This window comes from Zalophus californianus, chromosome 5 (assembly GCF_009762305.2).
Source record: "Zalophus californianus isolate mZalCal1 chromosome 5, mZalCal1.pri.v2, whole genome shotgun sequence".
In the NCBI taxonomy this organism is placed as follows: domain Eukaryota; kingdom Metazoa; phylum Chordata; class Mammalia; order Carnivora; family Otariidae; genus Zalophus; species Zalophus californianus.
Window position 1 is genome coordinate 56,565,897 of NC_045599.1, and position 13,019 is coordinate 56,578,915.

The following is a 13,019-nucleotide window of genomic DNA, read 5'->3' on the forward strand; positions in this document are numbered from 1 at the left end:
ATATAGCTATATATTATATTGTAGTATTTTAAGTGGTAAATACTATCTAAACATAACTAATTGCAGAAGCCATAAAGGAAAAGGTCAATAAGAGTATGTAAAAATTTTTAATTTCTGTAAGGCTATAAAGGACTATAAAACAAGGAAAGAATACACAAATGACAAATTGTGGAAAGTATTTGCAACAAATATGACAAATGGCCAATTACCATGTTATCAGGAGCTTCTATAAATCAATAAGGAAAGAAAAGAAAGAACAAGAAATGACTATATGGAAGAGGAAAAAGAAATTAAACGGTCTATAAACATATGAAGTTATTCTCATAAATAGAAAATGCAATTTAAAATATTAAGATATTATTTTTATCTAGCAGTCTGACAAATATTTTAACATTTGCCAAAACCCAACTTCCTCAATACTTGAGGGTGTGGGAAAAGAGACACTCATACATTACTGGTAAGACTGAAAAGTGGTACTCTTTTGAATAAGTCATTTGACAGTAACTATTAACAAATTTTAAAATAAATGTTTGTTCCCACAACAGTTCCCACACATCTGCAATAAAAAAAATAGATATGATCTAAATGTCCAAAAAGAGGGAGGGGGCAAATAAACAAGATAGGGTACATCCATACAATTCAACAGAATATAGTAGTTAACACCCAAGTAATGCTAAAAGAAAACAAGGTAGAGAACAACAGATTTAATATGATGCTATTTGTGTAAATAAAAATGAAGGATATAAACAAATAAATGCTTGTAAAGGCATTCAAATTATTTGGAAGAACAAAACAGAAATTTAACTTTTTATTTCTTGAATGCAGGACTAAGAGCAAAGAGAAGCATTTACTTTTTAAACCTTTTCATGCCATGGATCACATTTTTTTACCACAAGTATTTTATTTAAAAATAGAATTTAAAAAATAAAAAACAGTTTAAATACTACAAAAACACTACTTTTGACTGAAAAAATACAACTAACATATATTGAACATCTACTATTTGGCAAGTTTTGTAGCATGGACTAGGTCTTAAGCAAATAACAAACTATAATAATTCAGAAATTCAATACTCTTTATACCTTTACTCTACATACAGATAGCTTATTTTTCATAAAATGAAAAAGTAGTTTCTCACTCACTCACTTACAATCCCTTTACATTAAGAATTATTTCCAAATAATAAATCCTCCCAGGAAATACTTTATTCTTTGAAAATATTTCACCCAATTTATCATCACATAGCCAAAGAACGTGATTGAAATAAATTAAGAATGACTTAATTGTTAAACTAAAGTTAAGAGTGAATTTAACAATGAATTAGGTTCTATCAGAAAAGGTGGGCTCAGACAACAGGTTCACCAACAAGTAATATGTTAATGGTTACAATTCTTCAAGTCCAGATTTCTTCACATATGAATACTGTCAATTTTATAAGGGTGCCATGTGGGCAAATTCAACATTGACATTTACTTTTTGTCTTCCGAGATGAAGTGATACATATAATAGCCCATACTTAAGAAAAGCGAAAGATACCTATTTAACAGAGAAGATTAGCATTACATTTTTGTAATTTAACTCAAGTGCATGTTCTATTTGTAAACCACTGTGAGAAGTTCACTGAATTCAGTTATATTTTGTAATTTCCTTGACATATGTAACAGTGAACCTTTGAACCCACAGAGCAAGGAAGAGATTGAAAGTTGAAGGGTTTCAGGAATATAAATGTTTGTGTTTCTCCCTACAACCTGTTTCACTGTATGGAGGGCTACCACTCAAATTTGCTGCCTCATTCATATTTTTACCTTCTCTATCACTACTTAGCTTACTGAATACCACTAGGTCCCTTCCTCATCTCCTTTCATATTGTATCACTCTCCTACCCATTTCTTTGACCATGTACCACAATAAAAGTTCTGCATGCAAAGATAGGTATAACAACAACAACAACAAAAAACTACAAAGAAATTAACAAGTTGTTTTTTTCTGAGCAGATGCAATATAATTGTTTATTAAAATTTTTTCTTTTCCTTAAATAAGCCATGCACTATTACCACAGTTCATAACTCAAAACAGGGTAACTATATTTAACTCTACAGAAACCAACATAGTACTCTAGGAATACTAATATTTAGTAAACAATAAAGATAAAATTTCATTCCTCCCATTTTCACATCAACCAACAATGTATTTTCAAAGAATCAAGTGTAATAACTAACAAGCATCTGACAATATGCAAAAGGAAGGAGAGTAAGAATCAAGGAAAGACACTTCAAAATTAAAAACATGTTTGCATCCATTATTCTGTCCTCTAGCATAATGATCTATTTCAGGGGAAATAAAACCCCAAAATACAAAACTATATACAACTTCAAAATACACCATATAACGTACAACATACATACAAGTCAATACTGAGCTTTTACGTTCAAAGTTTCTTTAAAATTTCTTTAAATTTAAATTTCTTTAAAATTGTTCCCAAGAATGGAGAGTAGTAGTTTCATTCTTAACACAAACAATTCCTCTGCAAGTTTTTCCAACTCAATATCCAACTAAGTTTGTTTTCAAACTGAATATACATGAGGGGTAGAATGTATGAAAAATAAGAGCAAAATACTGTAAGATTTTCCTCAAATGTGTAACATAAACATATGTAGGTCAGATTTAGAAGTCAACAGACTCAAAGTATACTTTTCACTTTTATAAGCAATATAATTTCTATCCTGCAAATTCTCTTTGAATGTATCAGTAAAATCTATGATTAGGTTTTAACATACCCATTTCTAGATTTTCAGTATAATACCACCCTTAACTGACCTCCACTTAACTGACCTGCTTTAGCCAACACCTTTTTTTGTTCTTTTATTAAATATGCCATGGCACACTGACTATTCTCAACTTATATGCTATTTTTAGCATATTTAACCACTTCTGATCCCACAGGTTGAGTTATGTTTAACAAATCAGTTGGTTGTTCCCAAACCTGTTTATGCCAGTTTACCTGATGTGGTCCTTACATAATTAATATTACATAAGTCTATGGAATACGAATGCAAAGAGAGTTGTTTCTATGTAAACTAAGTTGAATGCAGACTAAGTAGAATGACTCAATAAAGGTGAGTCATTCTTTAAAAAGGTACTGAATTAGACAAAGATGAGACATCTGTAAAATATTAAGGAAACCATAAAAAATCAGAAGAACATATACTTTGGGTTTTTCAAAACTATCTTTAAGTTTTTATTCCACTTTAGAAAAATCAAAACTGGAAATTGCAAATCATGCATTATGGATATAGTTTACAAGAACAACTTCTCTCAATTCCACATTCAAAGAGATGGTGTTAACATTACATCAAAAAGCTGGCAAATGAATATAGATATAAGTATTTTAAGTTAAAATTTTTAAATGTTGATACATTTTTTTTTTGTTTTCTGCTTTAACTTCTTCAATAACCTGCCACATAACTGTCCTAATCTCATCAGATATGAAGTCTTCAAATAAATTTTTTTTCTGAATCTCTTAAGGGCTTGCTATAACAACTAGAAAAACAGTACCTGTCTTTATAACTTTATGGAAAGAAGTATTAGACTATGCTCCCCAAAGGCAAAGATCTTTCTCTTATTCACAGATATATCCAAGCAGCTAGAACAATTCCTAGGGTACAGCTGATGCTCAATAAATACTTGTTGAATGAAGAAGAGGAACTTACTGTGATGACAGCCTTGCTAAGACAGATGGATCCTCTGCAGCCATACTCTGTCTCGTCTTCAGATTTGTAGTAACTCAGAGTATTATTTTTTAAAACTACCCAACGATCCTGCCACCCATGAATGTAGTTTGTCCACTGGAGGTAAGGGGGTGTGGGGGCGGGAGGGAAAAGGAAAACAAAATATAAAAGTCAGTATTTTAGAAATCCAAACTTTCTGAAACAGCTATCAATCTAATTTTAGAACCAAAATGTGAGGAGTTCTAGCTTAATTATAAAGAGAATAAATGACTATAAAAAGTGAGAAGCTGAGATTTTCTAGATTGTATGATTTTCAGTAATTTTTACAAAATTTTAAATATTATATTTTCTTCTTTTTAATATTTGAGGAATAAAACTGACACAGATTTCAGTTAAAAACTCTGCTTTTGGGGCGCCTGGGTGGCTCAGTTGTTAAGCATCTGCCTTTGGCTCAGGTTGTGATCCCAGGGTCCTGGGATCGAGTCTCACATGGGGCTCCCTGCTGAGCAGGAAGCCTGCTTCTCTGTCTCCCACTCCTCCTACTTGTGTTCCCTCTCTCGCTGTGTCTCTGTCAAATAAATAAATAAAATCTTTAAAAAAAAAATCTGCTTTTTTTGTGTGTCTTCATCCTCCCCTCCTCACCAACTTCATGACACTTAAGATTGTTTTGGTCTCTACCATAATTAACATATTCAATAGAAAAGTAAGTTTGGTTTATAGCCTCTCATTCTCCTACTCCAAGTACTGCATGAAGCTTTCAAATCAACAGAAGTATGAAGCTAATCATAGCCTAATTCTACTTTTGTTTAAGTTGTTCTTATATGAACATGTATATTTATAACTACATCCAAGCAAAAATACTAGATATTAATCTTTAAGTCTATATCAACTTTACTTTTTCGTCCATAGAACTCAATACTACATATTAAAAACAGTTAATTCATTTTCCAAGTTTCTCTGAAGATTTATTTTTTAAATCCAAGAGTAATAATACAACTATTAAAAAAAACTGGTTTTCAAAAACACTTGAATTATATCAGTTTCCAGTGCCTATAAATGGTTTCTGTGTTGCTAAAGTCTTGCTGCACACTACAGATCACAATCAATAAACTTGCAAAGCCAGAAATGCAACCTCTATGGGAATTCTTGATTTTGTATATTTTTATGCTCTGGGGGTTTTATGTATGTATAGATAATTCTAAAAACCATCTAATTCCAACACTATCTGCCAAAAACTAATTAAAAATGGACTGTCAAAAATATAGCGCATTGGCTCAGGCTCTCTACCCACTGAGAAATCTTTACTTTTCTATTCCCTACTCAGCATGTTTGAGACAGTTCAGCTCTTAAATCTTCTAAGGCCCACCATTACAACCCTTCACTGAGAGCTCATCCATGCTGGCAATTTAACACATTCTTTCCTATGAGCTCCCTAATCACCATTTCCTTATTTCTAAATCCCTATGAATTACCACCACTTATACACTGACTCAAAACAATGATGGTTACATACAAAACCGAATTCATCTCCCCCAATAAGGTGCACTTTCTTCCCTATGTTCCTATTTCCTTTGCAATACTGGTATTTCTGCAGTCAATTCAGATTCAAACCTGGCTGAGTGTTCCTGTATTGTATGGACAGAGTAGTGCATACAAAATCAGATAGACTCTATTAGTTACGTAAGGAGTTTCTACAAGTTATTTTACTTTTCCGAGCTTTACTTTCTTTGCTTGTTATTTGAATGGCTGAAAAAAAATCATGAATACCCCTACTATATTCATAAGAGATAATGTTTCTTGTCCATCTTTATAGCCTATCAACTCCTATTCATCTTTCCTTCATATTAAACCCTTAAATTTGGCTCTTCTCTATTTTCAATTAGTCCAATCAAATTATCAGGTTACTAGACTCCTGAGAAGGTTTAACAATCTTACCTGTAGCATCTTTTGTATTTTCTTTCATAACTTACACAATCTTATTTACTTATTAAGCACATTGGCTTACTTATCTTACATTAGTCTCACTGAACCACTAGCTCCAAAACTTACATGGACAACTCCCCATTGCCTATAATATTGTTTAGAGTGGTATACCTTAATCCTACCTCATTTCCAATTACTGCCCCTCAGAAGGCTGGTAACTGTGTGACTGTGGTCAAGTTACTTATCCTCTGTTTCTTTGTCAAACTCTCTCTCTTAAAGTTGTCAAGATTAAACAAGAATAGACTTACAACACTGCCAGGGACACAGTATTTTCTCAGTTGGAGATAGAGTTGTGCAGAACTAATGAAGCTTAACCTTCAGTGCAGTTCACTAGAACAGACCTCTTGCAAAGTGACAGAATGGGTTCCAGCAATTGTGTCCATTTTTTAAGTTTTTTTTCTATAGAGGACCCAATAAATTAGATAAGCTTCAAGACCCTTTACTCAGTAAATGTTAGCTTCTCCCAGAAGGCAGATTTTTGCCTTTCTCATAACATTCCCTCACTCTTACCCATCTAACAGAGACAAGGCAATATGCTATACACAGAAGCAGAATCAAAGATTTCTGTTCCCAATAGTCCAGTGAGCATAATTTCAAGAGGAAAACAATACATTTAGAGGAAGAGTCAGAACAAGTTACAAATAAAATACTATGGGAGCTCAAGGGAAGGAGATCTAAAATGGTTGGCAAAATAAGAAAAGGCTTCATGCTAAGAATAGAGTTTGAGATAAACTCTAAAGATGGGGGCTCCTGGGTGGCTCAGTTGGTTAAGCAGCTGCCTATGGCTCAGGTCACGACCCCAGGGTCCTGGGATAGAGCCCCCGCATTGGGCTCCCTGCTCAGCGGGGAGTCTGCTTCTCCCTCTCCCTCTGCCCCTCCCCCTGCTCATGCTCCCTCTCTCTCTAACAAATAAATAAAATCTTTTAAAAAACCAAACCTCTAAAGATGGATAGAATTTCAGTCACAGCTAGGTATGTGGAGAAATAGACGGTAAACCTTGAAGGATGGAGAGAATTCACAAGAAGCTTGATGACATTTATTTTATCCAGGCTTAGTTTCTCTCAAGTCCCACTAAGGCATGAATCTTTTCCCATCAATATCCATCCCGATATTTGTTATAACCAACTAGAATTACTGTCTCTCCAGTGTTCGTGGAACCTACATGCTTAAGAAGTGATTCCATAGGGGCGCCTGGGTAGCTCAGTCAGTTAGGCATCTGCCTTCAGCTCAGGTCATGATCCCAGGGTCCTGGGATTGAGCCCCACATCAGGCCCCCTGCTCAAGGGGGAGTCTGCTTCTCCTTCTCCCTCTGCCCCTCCCCCATGCTCACTCTCTCTCTCCCTCAAATAAAATCTTAAAAAAAAAGAAGTGATTCCATAGAAAATATGCTTCATAGATATTTCCATGTATTTTAAATTACCATACAGAAAAAAAAACTCTGGAGTGGTATATTTCTAATATAAGTTTATCCCCTCCCCCCACTCCAAATTCATTCCATTTGGGAAGGGAAGAAACAAAACACGTTAGTATTGAGACTTACCTATATTACTCAATTGAAGGAAAAGAACAGTGGCTGAGTTCTAACTCTTGTATAAATTACCAGGTGAATACAAACGGATCAAAATATATACGTACTTTAAGTTTTAAAACCTGTTTTCAATATAAAATATTCTTTTTAAAAAAAAAAGATTTTTTTTAATTCATTTGACAGAGAGAGAGAGAACACACGCGCACAAGCAAGGGGAGCAGCAGGTAGAGGGAGAGGGAGAAGCAGACTCCCCATTGAACAAGGAGCCCAACTGAGGGATCGATCCCAGGACTCTGGGATCACGACCTGAACCGAATGCAGACGCTTAACCGACTGAGCCACCCAGGCATCCTCAATATAAAATATTCTTGATTAAAAAGCTTCCAGAAATCATTATATGTAACCATACACTGTTACATTTCACAGAAATTTCCTTCATAGCTGTTAACAAAAATACCAAAAACTATATTCCTGTTGATTCTACATATGCAGCAATATCAAAGTTATTTACCTACCACAGAAGTGATCAGAAAGTACACTTCTCGACATTTAAATATCAAGGAGATAGTTTTCCATTTTTTGTCATACGGTATACCAACTATACTGCTCTGCAAACAGTAAATACTCAGAGCTTTGGGGACTCTTTCCACCCGTCACCCCTCAGCCCCCCAAAATGGTAGTATCAAATAGGTCAAAAGTTCAGCCTGTTTTATAAAATACTTACCACCACCAGAGTACTAGTTTGGAAGTCAGCTTTCATTTAATGAGAAAAGTGAGGAATCTACCAGAATTGAGAAGCAAAGAACACACCTGAAATTCCACCTGAAAACGTATAGCTCCTACAGAATGTGTTCAATAGATTCTAAACTACATCCTACATTCAATCTAAAGAAACCCTAGGGAGCTTCACTTTACTGAAAGGCTTTCACTGCAATTCCAATGATCACAAGACACATCTTGATTTTTCTATGTAAATTAAAGTTAACACTTGCAAGTCTTAATTCTGACATTCATGTCTTACCTAACCCCTTTTTCACCACTTTCTAAAGATAACAGAAAAACCTAATATGACACAATTCTACAATAAATGTCCAAATGCTTAGCCAAAATATGTATACTGGAAGCAGGGTGGTTTCTTAATAGTCAGTGGCTGCACATGATCTTGTATCTTATGACCAGCTTGCTGAGGGACTGGCCATTTCTAAAACTTTAATAGGAAGAGAGAAGGAAGTAAAAAAGGCAATGCGGATCTTCTCATAGCAAAAACTTTAAATGAACGAACAAGCCCCAAACCATGTACTATCAAAAGAAGAAATCATCCATCCTCTCTCCTAAAAAGGGCCTCATCCACTTTAACTAATTAGCCTTACAGTCCTACTACTATTCTGCTTTGCTAAAATTTTGAAAAAGTGTTTTTTAAATTTTCAGCAAAGGTAAGATGTGTTTTCCTTACTCTGGCCCTTTGCAAGAATATTTTATTATTAATAGTTCTCTTCTTCCTGGACTAAAGGTCAGCCTCTATTCTGACATGTTCCAAGTTACTCTATTTCTTGTACCTATCACGTGTCGATTCACTAGCTCTTTTCTGAACTGGGGAAAAGGATGAGGGGAAAAAGTACAAAAGTCCTCCTCACTGAGACCTCTCACTATATAAAACTTGGCATAGTTTACCACCTCAGATTTCCGCACCATGCCCAGTTGCTCCGGCTACTGTCCATACCGCCCCATCCACAGAATCTTCCAAACCTGCTCTGCATCTCCGGACTAACCTCGTTTGAAAAGGTCCGATATGTACTGCTCCCATACCCGGTCGTTCGCACACCGCTGTTGCCCAACCCGGATTCCTACACCCGGGACAGATGTCGCCGAGTCCCAGGTCACGGTGCGCATCCTACTCCCAAACCGAATCCGGGGTTGGGACACGTCTTCTCCAGTCTTCGGCCGCCACCCCCGGGCCCAGGGCAAGTGAACAGGACAGTCCCCTTCTCCCCCCACCCCCACCCCAACCCTGGCACTCCTGCGGCAGTACTCAGCCCCGCACCCCGGCACATTCCGCAGCCCCCGCCCCGGGACAGTCCGTGACTCCCGCCCAACCCCACCCCATCCCCTCAGCGGCTCGCCTCGCGGCAGGTGGAGTCTGAAGAGGGGGCCCCTCGGACCCGCGGGTTGCTCACCTTGCTGAGGACTCCGCAGCGCTCCACAGGCGGCCCGGACTCCGTCTCCGGATCCTCCTCTGAGCCCGACGAGTTCCAGCTCTGGTTATCCGACATGGAGGCGCGACAGCCGAGCAGGAGACCGGCCCCCGCTCCCTGAGCTGCGCCGGAGGAAGCGCCCACTACCCGGGGTGAAGGGTCGGAGAATGGCGAAGGGAAGAGTGGCCGCTCCGGCGCGGGGGGGAACTGGAGGAGGGACGAAGTCCGACCGCTGCGCCCCCGCCGCCGCCGCCGCGCCTGACACCGAGCGGACCGGGGAAGGACGACAAGCCTGCCTTTCCAGCCGTCAGCCGCCGCCGTTGCCGTGACCCCTGCGCTGCGCCCGGCGCCACCACCCGAACTCAGCCCCTTCGATGCCAATCTCAAACAGAGAAGGAAAAGGAAAGAAGGGAAGAGAAAATCCAGCTGCAGAAACCCAGGATCACTCACACCTCCGCTACCGCCGCCATCTTCCTGCCTGGCCCACTATTTACCCTCCCCTCCCCTTTCCCCTCCCCTTCGTCCTCCCATTCTCCCCCTGCTCCCCGCCCCGTCCCCCTCCCAACGTCTGACGAAGCACGCCGAGGGCTGGAGGTCCCCCCCCCCCCGCACCCTACCTCCGGTTCTCCCGGGTGACGCAGGGTGGACAGGTGGGAGGAGCAGAGAAAGGAGGAGGGATGGAGTCCCCGTTCTGTTGCATTCTGGGAAGGACGCTGCTCCGTCAGTCGCGCAGCTTCCTGGGAGTTGTAGTCGGAATCCTGAGGCAACCGGTGAGTGTTCCGCGCCCGGAAGGCTGTCGCCTTAGGGACCGGTCAAGTGGTGGGTGGGCTTCGTTGGACAGTCGTGTGATCCGTCCCCTCGGCCACCCTTCTATCTCTGCCTAGTGTGTTTATGACGAACCTGCGGAGCTTGCGGGCCCGGACGTGAGATAACTCTCTGCTGAGGATGCCGGGCCTGCCTTCCACGGCTGTTTCCTGAAAGCCCGGGAGCATCTTGCCACTTTTCCGGGGTGGGAGTGTACCGGGCGCTTCTGCCTTTACCCCGGGCCAGTGGTTTGCGACCTCTCTAGTGAAAACGGGGTTTCTTTCCGCCAAATTCCCTCTGCAAATGTTGAAGGTCTTTTTATCTCGCTCTTTAGAAGTTAAACTTCAAACTTGATGTTTCCCGCGTTTGGAGGAAGAATTCTCAGTCCCTTCTTACCAGAGCAAGCACTTCATATTGTTGATTGTTACAGAGTGTTCATTTTGTTGGTAGAAATTTTGAAGATGTCAGAGAATAAATGAAGTTTGAAGAATTTTTAAAGTAAAATGGGAATGTAAAATGATAGACTGGAGTTTATTCTAAGTTGTGGATGAGTACCTTACTGAAAGCCAGATTAACCATATCTACGGACCTATCTCAGAGATAGGAAAGGTTGTAGAGTAGAAACTTCATTGTATAAGAAAAACCAAAATACAATAGTCTTACTGAATAATAGATTATGCAATAGGAGTCTGGCTTTAAGACTAGAATTGAATTAGTACAAAGAAAGACCAATAGAAGATCTAACGGATCTTTGTCTATTTTTGCATAAATTATAGGGACAGTTTTTATTGTGAGATCTTTAATTTGTCGCTTCTGTTCTTTCTCCTCTGGTTTCCTACTTTTACATCATGTCAATTTCCTAATAATTGCCAACAACAAAATTCGTTATTAAACGTTAGAAAGAGTACCTGTGTACTGCAGTGGCTGGAGAATAGTGAAATTTTGAGTCTAAGGGAAAAGGCACAGTGGCCGGAAATAACTCTGGTGGCGGTAGAGGCCAACTTAACTGGGATCTTCAGGAAGAAACAATGATGGGAAGTGTCTCTGAGAAGTACCTATGATACCTTTTCGTTCCCCTAGATTGATGCTTATACATGCTGAATCTGTTGTAAATAAGTTACAGATCGTTTTTCCATTGTGAAATCAAGTAGTAATTCATAATTGAAAGCCATACAGTTGAATAAAACCTTGAGATAATGCTTTTGAAAATACTTTGACAACATGCTAATTAACATAATCCCAAGGTTGTCATTCAAAAAAGAAGAAACCCACTTAGCGTGTTTTCCTCTTTATTGAATTACTAAAATATATCTTTAGAATTTTGAATACTGTAACAATTAAGTTTTACTTTCCCTTTGGTTACCTAATATGGTTAGATGTAACGTTTGATTCTTTTTTTTTTAAAGATTTTATTTATTTATTTATTTGAGAGAGAGAATGAGATAGAGAGAGAGAGCATGGGGGGGGAATCCGAGGGAGAAGCAGACTTCCTGCTCAGCAGGGAGCCCGATGTGGGACTCGATCCCAGGACTCCAGGATCATGACCTGAGCCGAAGGCAGTCGCTTAACCAACTGAGCCACCCAGGCGCCCATGTTTGATTCTTTTGAGCTCTAGGTTTTAAAAGGACATTAGTCTTAAGGAAATGATTGTGAATTATTGAGAAATCCACTTCATAATGTGATTTAGAATCATGGGAGCATAGTATATATTTATATTGAAATTGAACTTTCTGTTGTCTTTTGTGCATTTCTAAGTTGTGTGTGGTTGCAACCACCAGCACTTACATCTCTGAGGTTCCCACTTAGTAGGAAATTGCTTCACTGTAGTAGTCTGTTTCTAGCTATAGGGCTGAGGGAGGGGGCATTTTGAGAAAAAAATCATTTAACATACATTAAAATCCCATGATAAATGTTTAAATGGATGTATTAGACTGCATATATTACTTTGTTCCCTAGAATGTGAGTTCCATGGAGGCAAGAATTTTAAATTTTTTTCATCCATTTTTTTCATAACTTTTTTCTATCCTTAGTCCCTAGAATAGTACTCAGCGCATAGAAGGCATTCAATATAATTGGTATTATATTCTAACTTTCAGTTAATAATTTAACAAACATACAACATCCAGGATATTATGCTGAAGACTGGGTGATTTTAAGATACTAAAAAGTTAAAAAGGGGGCGGGGGGGGGGCAGGGCTCGGCCTTCCAGGAGATTATAACAGAAAACAATGTAAGAAAAGTACAAATGTAACTTTAACAGCTGAACTAGTGTTTGAAAGAAGGTAAACTTTTTTCCTACCACTTGACAGTAACAAACCCTGTTTTCTAACCCTGTTATCTAATCCTTCTCCTGGATCTTTGTAGGCCCCTTGCCCCAGGTCTTTTTAGTTAAAAACAATGGCCATTTGGAATTCTAAAGAAAAAGGGATTGTCCATATTTGGGGATCTCTTTCCACCAAGTTATCATGTAAACTATTCAAAATAATATAAATTGATCTTTTTAAATAACTTGTTACTGTGTTTATGACATTCAGAGTGTCCCCTAAATGAAGTTCAATGTAAAAGCTACTCTTCAAGCCTCTCTGCCTTTTCAATTTAACCAGAACTACTTGACCCTTTAAATGCATTGTTCCCCCTGTTTTGAATACTAATCAATCATATTAGCTTCTCTTCAATGTTCCTGTGAGGCCTGTTCAAGAACTGCCACTATGGTGATTCATGTGAGTTCAGAGTGAGCAAGCAGATAGTCCCTGGGTATAAAAACTAGCTGGCTTCATCCTTAAT

The 13,019-nt window shown here is 38.5% G+C and overlaps 2 protein-coding genes across 6 annotated transcripts in view; one reads left to right on the forward strand and one right to left on the reverse strand.

Annotated features, from left to right (window-relative positions):
* Nucleotides 1-9,905, reverse strand: part of CERT1 (ceramide transporter 1) — a 113,545-nt gene extending 103,640 nt beyond the window's left edge. Inside the window, exons 1-2 of one of the 2 annotated variants that reach the window (XM_027604374.2) lie at nt 9,414-9,905; nt 3,711-3,845 (exon numbers count right to left, since the gene is read on the reverse strand). In XM_027604374.2, the coding sequence (XP_027460175.1) occupies nt 3,711-3,845; nt 9,414-9,509 (231 nt within the window). In that variant the 5' untranslated portion in view covers nt 9,510-9,905. The remainder of the gene's footprint in view (nt 1-3,710; nt 3,846-9,413) is intronic. The other variant, XM_027604373.2, reaches the window with a different exon arrangement.
* POLK (DNA polymerase kappa) overlaps nt 9,765-13,019 on the forward strand; it is a 66,007-nt gene continuing 62,752 nt past the window's right edge. For 2 of the 4 annotated variants that reach the window (XM_027604368.2, XM_027604371.1), the window contains exon 1: nt 10,311-10,547. The gene's annotated coding sequence lies outside the window, so the exon portion shown is untranslated. Of the gene's footprint in view, nt 10,202-10,310; nt 10,548-13,019 lie in introns of those variants that run through there. The other 2 variants (XM_027604369.2, XM_027604370.2) reach the window with 2 other exon arrangements.